This window comes from Tachypleus tridentatus, chromosome 11 (assembly GCF_004210375.1).
Source record: "Tachypleus tridentatus isolate NWPU-2018 chromosome 11, ASM421037v1, whole genome shotgun sequence".
Taxonomy (NCBI): Eukaryota; Metazoa; Arthropoda; class Merostomata; order Xiphosura; family Limulidae; genus Tachypleus; species Tachypleus tridentatus.
In genome coordinates, this window is record NC_134835.1 from 30015204 (window position 1) to 30025056 (window position 9853).

Consider the following 9853-nt stretch of genomic DNA (forward strand, 5'->3'; position numbering starts at 1 on the left):
TTTTAAAGTAACAAAAAAATTACGGTTGTTTTAACTTTCAGTGGAACGCATCTCAAAAGTTATAATGGCGAAATATTTTCCAGTTAAAGAAAGAGTAACGAGTGTTAATAGGTCGTTTATTATTACTAACAAAATGTTTCACACCAACATTCCTGAAAACATACGTTTTAAACTATCAGTGATGTTACATTACTGTTTCTAAATCACATTTACCACACGCCCCCATTTATGCCCTTACATTATTCGACGCGATCCCTAAAAAGTCGAGACCTACCGTTTGAGACATTAAAAGTTTGTAAATTGTTTAATATATAAAAACCATGAAATATCCATTACTTTTATTTTATTTTTAATATAAATCTTTGGTTTTTATAATGCAAAAAATGTAAAATATTAATTTAACTACAGAAACTATTCATAAAAATTAAAGAAGATAAGCTGCTTTTTTTTCAAAGTTTTGGTTTGGTTTGTTTTTAATTTCGCGCAAAGCTACATAAGGACTATCTCGTTAGTTGACCCAAATTTCGCAGTCTGAAACTAGAGGGAAAGCAGCTATTCATCACCAACCACCGCCAACTCTTGGGCTACTCTTTTACCAACGAATAGTAGGATTTACTGTCACATTATAACGCCCCAGGGTTGAAAGAGCAAGTATGTTTGGTATGACAGGAATTCGAACCCGCGACCCTCAAATTACGAGTCGAGTGCCTTAACCACCTGGCCATACCGGGCTTTTTAAAAAAAATTACTATGTGTGCATCATTAATTCTAAAGAGCAACTAATGGCCCCTGGTGGAATAGTGGTAAGTCTTTGGATTTACAATACTAAAATTAGAAGTTCGATTTCCTTCGGTAGACATAGTAGACAGCTCCTGTGGATTTGCCATAAAAAACACACCGAGAAAGAATTACTATTAATGTTTGAAGTATTTTCAAGTAGCTGTGATATTATTACGTAATGTTTTTTTCACAATACTCATAAAATCTACTAATGTTTAGCCGAAAATTTGTCGTTAAATTTCTTAGTATTCGGTTCATTGTAAATACTGGTAGGAAGTCTCATTCTAACTAGTCCGTAATAATTATAACTTTCTTCAAATGAGATAAAATTACTAGTTAGAGGAGGAAATATGAAAATCGAGAACTTCCGCAATCTGCGAGTTCGAATCCTTTTCAGAACGTATTCGCTCTTTTAGCTGTGGCAGTGTTATAATATTACAATAAATCCAACTATTTATTGGTAAAGAGTAGCCCAAAAGGTGGCGGTGAATGGTGTTGACTAGTTGCTTTCTCTCTGGTCTATTATTTCAAAATTAATGACAGCTACCATTGATAATCATCGAATAGCTTTGCGTGAAATTTACAGCAATGAAGCTAATTTTAATACTAATGTAATCAAAATATTACGTAAAGTATTGTCTTTAAATCTGAGGTTTTGTTTTGTTTTGTTTTTATTCTCATCTGCAGTTATTAAGAAAAGTGTATACAAATTACAAAGCTTTGTGAATTGCTACTAAGAAACACGAGTTTGTCATTTGTAATAATGACATTTATTTAAAACAAAGGAAAAAAAATTTAAGTCATAGCCCCGTTCTTTCTTTCTTTCAGTGAACCCATAAAGGTGTTTCAATGTCTTAATATATAAACTTAATTGTAAATATATAATGGTGAACACGCACAAATCTACTGAAGCGATTAGGAAACTTGAGAATTTTTTAAATGTTCCCTCGTTTTCCAGCACCTGGTGTTTATCTGTGTGAAAGTCAGTAACCTCAATACAGAACATGTAAACTACAAAACAAAAATCGCTTACCATAATGCCTGAAATTAACAATGTTTTATTTAGTTTTGATTGGAGAAGACCTGTTTAAATAACATGCAAATAATCATATAAGAAAAAATCGCTCAAGTTAAATAAATTCAAAGGATTATAAATCAGTAAATATACATATTTTTAAAAATATCTTTTTATAATAGTGTGTGTGTTTTTTTCTTATAGCTGTTGTTGTTATTGTTTTGAATCAAGCACGAAGCTACACAATGGGCTATCTGTGCTCTACCCACCACAGGTATCGAAACCCGGTTTTTAGCATTGTAAGTTCGCAGACATACCGCTGAGCCACTGGGGGGGGGGGCTTTCTTATAGCAAAGCCACGTCGGGCTATCTGCTGAGTCCACTGAGGGGAATCGAATCCCTGATTTTAGCGTTGTAAACCCGTAGACTAACGGTTGTACAAGCGGGGAACTTTTGTAATAGAAGGATCTATGTATTTAGAAAAAAAAAAAGAAGCGAATGCGCTAAGGAGCTCAAAACGGGACAGAAAGGGCATTTGAAACACGACTCTACAATAGTTGATTTATAGTACCAGAAGACACGTGCCCCCTAGTGGCACAGTGGTTTGTTTGCGGACTCACAATGCTAAAATCCGGGTTTCGATACCAGTCGTGGGCAGAGCACAGATAGCCCTTTGTGTAGCTATGTGCTTAATTCAAAAACAACAACAACATCAGAAGAGATACATAAGAATGGTATAATAAATAGAGACGTAGAATACTAACAATTTTGCACTTCAACAACTGAAAGACGGAATTGCACTCAGTCAAATGTACTGACCTTGTTCCAGTTTTCCTTTTCTTTCTATTTTTCGACCACCAGTGACGTACCTCTCGTCATCTGTTACACTCTGTGATTTTGAGATCATTTGAAGATCACGAAGAGATGCTTTAAAATTAGCACCGCTTGCTGTATTTTCATATTTATTTCTTTTTTCCACGGTTTTTATCTGTTTAAGTTTGGTAGGGTTTTTAATTGTGTGTTCATTATGATAATGATTTCGATGTTCGTTGTCAAACGTGAGACTTTCTTCACGTTTTAATGCCATATTACGGTGATGTATTGCAATTTCTCCAATACCGAGGCTTTCCAATAAACGCTCAAAACCCTCTAAAGCGATTGCTCCGTTATTTCCATATTTGTGAAATATCTGTTTTAAGAATACATTATGATCTATCGTAACAGAACCATTTTCCTTCAAGATATTTTCTTGTGGACTGGTGTTCGAAAATTTGTGGTCACGGTGACCTTCTGTAATAAACACTTGACTAAGCAAACAGCTTGTCAATAAAAAAACAGTTTTTTCGTCACCGACAGAGAGCATTCTACAAATACTTAGTTCGATCTAATCTGTTTCAGACTTTTCTTGCTGTTAAAATAACCATATAACGTCTTCGAGTTGCGTATATATACGTTTTCATGCACTGCACACTCTTAGCCAATCATCTTGAAGATAAGAAGTTTCGTTTTCAAGATCTTTAAGGTTAATGGAAAGACAGTAGTACTTCAGAGATAAAATATTTCACAACTTGTTTTTATCAATGACAAGTTGTAATTCTCTGCTTAGGAAATCTATAGTATTTGTCTAAATAAACACTGTTCGCTTGTTTTGATTTCTTAAGTTCATCGTTACCATGTTTTTGTTTCCTTGTTTAAATAATGTAGAATATGAATATACCATGAGTTTCTTTCTTCTTGTATCACGATAGTATTTATTATTATGTAACCCACCAGTCGCACAGCAGTATATTGGCGGACTCATATCACTAGGATTATTTGTTTATAATATCGCACAAAGCTACTCAAGGGGTATCTGCGCTAGGTGTCCCTAATTTAACAGTGTAAGACTAGAGGGAAGGCAACTAGTCATCACCATCCACCGCCAGCTATTGAGGTACTCTTTTACTAACAAATAGTTGGATTGACTGTCACATCATAATGCCGCAATGGCTGAAAGGGCGAGCATGTTTGGTGCGACGGGATTCGAACCCGCGACCCTCAAATTACGAGTCGAACGCCTTAATCCACCTGGCCATGCCGGGCCCATCACTAGGAACTGTATACCTTTGTGCTTAATTCAAAACAAGCAGTCAATATTATATTATTTTTTTATTATATTTTCCATTTATTATATTTGTGTTCATGTTCTACATAACACGTGGTAGAGAAAGCTATTGAAGTTACTATCTTTTGTCCAGCTGCCTTTCTTCCTTTGTTATTATCTGTGAGGTAATTATCCACGTTGTGAAAGAATGTCGAAAGCAGTGTCCTTCAGTAGCAATATCCGGAGGTTACGCCCTCACTTTCACTTGAATGAGAATGGCAAGTTAGTTAACAAGTAAGGAATGTTAAACAGTTTAAAACATTGGCAAAGAGAGAGTCCATCACCGAGTCCGGTAGAAGTACTAGTCCATTGTTCATACACGTTGGTTTTGTGCTAGATTTGCTAAAATCAAGACTGTCCATTTTGTATATTTAATCTGTACTCATATTCTCTGTTAAATTCTCTTTTAGACTCCATTATTCAAAGATTTAGCATTATTCTTTAACAAATATTCTAACTGAATCTTCTGCCATTCGGTGGATCTATTTATAAACCTACATAATAACGATAAATAACTAAGTTTTTAAAAATTTGAAAGACAGAAGTGTTAGGAGCGTAAATTAAAAAAAAATATTGTGATTCGAACTACAGAACAAAGGACACCAGTTGTAAGCGACTGTCGCATATCAAATGATGTCAATATCTTTTGTTAGCCCATTTCAAACAGATTAGAAAATAGAATCTAGAACCTACTCTGATTCAACCAGTAATTATAGTAGGTTCCCATGGTGGGCACAGCAGAGATAACCCATTGCACATTTTTGTGCTTAACAGCAAGCAAACAAACGCATTTGGTATGTGTGATTATAAACACTTCAAGGCAAGTAGTTGCTATAAATTTAAAGTAATTTCCACCTATTCATGGCACACGTGTAGTTTAATAAACATATTTCTATAACCCTCAGTGGCGTAAGCATGCCCACGAAGCTTCTGTTGCGGGGAGGGGTCGAACCCAAAGAGCCTGGAAGAATTACCGACAAGGGGCAGAGACGTACAGTTTATTTTGTTTGAACTATAGGACGGTTGTACTATTCTGTTAAGTTAATAATATCAGTCAGCCAGAATCATAATTACAGTTATAGAGAAATAAACGTAAGATGCGCAATTACTTTTTATGTGGGTGAGGAGTCATCTTCTGTAGTGACACCGCTGACAACTCTGTTACTAATTCGTTCAGCCCAACGTCTAAACATACTTAGTTGTATTTAAGTCACCATTCGAATTGTCAAATCTCCTATTTGACAAAAACACTGACAAAAACACTCCACTCCATACTAATGTAAACATTAAAATTTATATTACCTGCTTTTGACGTTTATAGTTTCCATGATTTACATATTGGATAAGAATTATAATTAAACCCGGATGCAAAGAGATAAGTTAAATTTATAAAGCAAATAAAGCTTATGATAGTCATAATATCTATGATAACATATGTTTTACATTTTGTTATAAAAATGTGCCGACTACAGTCCAGTGATTAAAATGCCGGGCTGTAAATCTAGACCAGGTGGACGCTCGACTCACAACTTGCGGATTCGTGGAGGCGTTATAATGTGACGATTAATTTTACTAGTCATTGGTAAAAGGACAGCCCAAGAGTTGGCGGTGGGTGGTGATAACTCAAATAGACGTCGTATACCTTTGACCGACATTTTTCTGCGGATCGTTGATAATGTTGTTTGTTATTTTGAATTTGCGCTAGCCGTCTCTACTTTATTAGTGTAAGACTAGAGGGAAGTCATTATCATCCCACCCCCCGCCAACTCTTGGGCTACTCTATTACCAACGATTGACCGTCACATTATAACACCACCACGGCTGAAAGGGCGAGCATGTTTGTTGCGACCAGGATTCGAACCCGCGATCTTCGGATTACGAGTCGAGTACCTTAACCACCTGGCCATGATAATATCAATGTAGTGGTAATATTTAGCGATACGTTATAAGGAATATAGACTGATGTTTGCTACTTTTAAAATGAGCGACGTATGGCGTAATATGGGGTCAAATATCTCAGGGTTCAAATGTAACTGTCTTAAATTTATAACTACTGACTAGAGGAGCACCTGTTGCCTATTCGGCTACTTTTAACCAAATAATCAACATACGGCATATACGTGGGTTGTTTGTTATTAAACACAAAGCTATTCAAATGGCTATATGTGTTATGTTCAATAGGGGTATCGAGACCCATTTCTAGCAGTGTAACTCCTCAGACATACCCCTGTGCCGCTTGGGGACTCGCAAGCTGAAATTATGGACCTTTTATGAAAAGCCCAGAACGCCAACCACTAGGATGAGCCTATGGTTATATACATAAAGAAATACCATAAATAGCGAATATTAGATGTAAGAGGTGATATATAATCACGGCTGTGAAATCATTAATTTTTACATAGCTGAATAATAATTCTGTTTGTAATTTTTTCCCCATATGTAATTAATAAGACTTAACTATTCTATAAATAATTTTAGGCGTGTTTTATCTGTTAGTACAAATTAGTGGAGACACCACAACCTTACGTGGCTTCAGTATGTTTATTTTTCCCATAGTCTTTTGAGACATTGCAACACAATGTCTAACTGCTGTGTCGTAATGTTCGATGACAACAGTGTTATTTGGTATAAAACTATCGTGTATAATTCTGGAGAAATAACAAATATCCTCATTCATTTGTGAACGAAGTACGTACAATGCCTGACAAAACAAAAAATGAAACAGTCGTAAATTGTATTATAAACTTACAGTGTACGTATAAAAACAAAAACTTTCCTTTTTAACTTTATGATGTTTCAAGAATATCGTATTCAGAACAGAGTAAAATGTTTCTCACTTGACCCCTACCTCTAGCGTGTCAGCGGGGAGTTTAAGGAAAGATAACGCTAAAATCCGTGGTTCGATTCCTCGTGGTGGTCAGAGCCAGTTATGTAGCTTTGCGCTAAAACAAACAAGTAGTTTACACCCTAATGACTGTATTCACCTTATGTATATTAGTATTTTCAACTTGAAAAGCAGATATTGTGAATATGAGTTTAACAGACAGGTCAGAGACCCCTGGGGTTCTTATGAAGCTACCCTTAATTTTTAGCAACTTGTTAGAGAGAAGGCAGCCGTCCAGCATCACTCACCACCATAAGCGCTTGTCTTTTGCTTTCAACTGAGTATCGGGATCGACTGTCACTCTTATAACGCATCCAAACCTGAAATCCGAGGGTCGCGGGTTCGAATCCCCGTCACACCAAATATGCTCGCCCTTTCAGTCGTGGGAACATTATAACATCATGGTCAATCCCACTATTCGTTGGTAAAAAAGTAGCCCAAGAGTTGGCGATGACTAGCTGCCTTCCCTCTAGTCCTACACTGCTAAATTAGAGATAGCTAGCGCAGATAGCCCTCGTGTAGCTTTGCGCGAAATTCAAAACGAACCAATCCAAACCTGAAAATATGCAGCGTGTCAAACGTCATTTCAACGAGGATTTAGGATTTCCCCCACATCTCTTCTCTCCCCGCCAAACATTCTAACCATTCAAAACATTTAGGGAAGACATATGCGATAAACAAATATGCGAATAAATAAAAGATAACATAATACTTATGTAACAAACAACCCTTGTCAACAGTATATTACACAAAAAACAGACAGTTTATAAATAACGCTGTTTCACAATCGCTAAACCTGTGTAGTAAAAACATAAATAAACCCAGTCTGATTGTATTATCAAATTACAATACATATACATATAAGATTCAGTTTTTTGATTGGTGTGATTTGTTTTGAATTTCGCGCAAGGCTACACGAAGGCTATCCGCGCTAGCCGTTCCTAATTTAGCAAAGACTAGAGTGAAGGCATTTAGTCATCACCACCCGCCGCCAACTCTTTGACTGCTCTTTTACCAAAGAAAAGTGGGATTGACCGAGATATTATAACGCCCCCACGGCTGAAAGGACGAACATGTTTGGTTTGACGGGAATTCGACCCACGACCCTCATATTACGAGTCGAGTGTCTTAACTACCTGGCTATGTTAGCTTTTGGAAACTACCTAAAGCGTATTTGTGAAATTATAACCTTCATAAAGGATATGCAGTAATAAAAAGATACAGTAATGAGAGAACTTAACTTCAGTATAAGCCTGAACGCTTTCAGTAAAGTAGCCATTTCTTCTTCGATAGTAAACGCTAAAATGTGTGTTTGATTAATTAAACACTTTCAAAACTTAAAGTTGTTTTCATCACATATCATATACCTAGAACTATAAATAAAAACTTAAATGCTTTTAAAAACACTTCCAAAACTCTCAGCATAAAGCCAATAATCATAACAGAATATATAAATTATTGTCTCGTCTTTTTGTTTGTTTTGTTTTTGAATTTTCGACACAAAGCTACGCGATAGCTATCTGCGCTAGCCGTCACTAACTTAGCAATGTAAAACTAAAGGAAAGACAGTTAGTCATCACCACCCACCGCCAACTCATTGGATACTCTTTTACCAACGAATAGTGGGATTGACTCTAACATTATAACGATTGAAAGGGAGAGCATAATTTGGTGTGAAGGGGGCTCGAACCTGAGGTCCTCAAATTACATGCTGTTTATTATCAGTCAGATTGTTTCCATGTTACTTACCATACAAATCAAAATTCACAGTTGATATCTATAAGTATATACACGATATTTTTATGATTTTGTTTACTTACAAACCAATTTAAATTTATGTACTTAATTGGGATATCGGTAAGTCGACGGACTTACAACGGTAAATTCCTGGGTTCGATTTCCCGCGGTGGACACAACACAGCCCAATGTGGCTTTGTTATAAAAATATATATACAAAGTAATACAGTGGAGAAAACGCTGACAGTCGACAATTGTACATGATATATCCACAAATATAAATAACGACCTTAATTGAGAACATTTCTACAGTTTCCTCTACGTGTGAAGTTGATAGAATCCATAGAAATATTAGTCGTTGCGCCACGAGTTAGATTAATCTATAAGCATATGTTATGTGCTTATAAGACCAGGATGTGGACAGAAAACTATTCTTTCATACACACACTGTAGTTCATGCATCGTACACGTTCCAAGAATAAACTGTGATTATGAGCTAATAAATTCCTATGCTGCACTGATACAACTAGAATTTCCTGTTTTGTGTTTTTCAGTTATATTTCAACTACACTATCAGTAATTGCTCTTCGTTTAGTATATGCAGTACATTAAGGCGTGACTTATTTATTTACCTAACACTGTAAACGTTGGTTAAACAGGTGAATTATATAAATAGCAGCATTCTGTACACATACACATTTATATCAAAGGTGTACCTGCTGAAAACAGGTTAAAGTAAACAAAGCAATACTGATTCCATTAACAATATGAAATAAAACTGGTCGAAAATAATTATTAAACGGTTCATGATTTTACTACAGTCTGTAGGTTTCAACATTAAGTCAAATACGTGTACCTAAAAATGTTTATACCAGAAATAAAATTCAATGACTTTATTATGTCAGATAAATAATAAACAGGCCCCTAATGGTCTGGTGGTTAAGGCACTCGACTTCTAATCCGAGGGTCGCGGGTTCGAATCCCCTTCGTACCAAACATGCTTGTCCTTTCAGTCGTAAGGGCGTTATAATGTTACACTTGAAACAATATATCAAGTTTTGCAAAAAAACAGACACGGGCAATACAGTTTTACCAAAACAAAAAAGTTAAGTCTTATGTTTGATTTTGCCCAAAGTTACTAGAGGTCTATCTGCGCTAGCTGTTCTCAATTTAGCAGTGTAAGACTAGAGGGAAGGCAGCTAGACATTACCACCCACCGCCAACTCCTTTACCAACAAACAGGGGGATTGATCGTACATTATAACGCCCCCACGTCTGAAAGAGCAAGTATTTG

At 36.0% G+C, this 9853-nt stretch overlaps 1 protein-coding gene across 6 annotated transcripts in view; it reads right to left on the reverse strand.

Moving 5' to 3' along the window:
* LOC143231852 (zinc transporter ZIP6-like) overlaps positions 1-3226 on the reverse strand; it is a 36213-nt gene extending 32987 nt beyond the window's left edge. For 3 of the 6 annotated variants that reach the window (XM_076466577.1, XM_076466581.1, XM_076466580.1), the window contains exon 1: positions 2615-3224. In XM_076466577.1, the coding sequence (XP_076322692.1) occupies positions 2615-3158 (544 nt within the window). In that variant the 5' untranslated portion in view covers positions 3159-3224. Of the gene's footprint in view, positions 1-2614 lie in introns of all 6 variants that reach the window. The other 3 variants (XM_076466579.1, XM_076466578.1, XM_076466576.1) reach the window with 3 other exon arrangements.
* Between the last annotated feature and the right edge of the window lie 6627 nt (positions 3227-9853).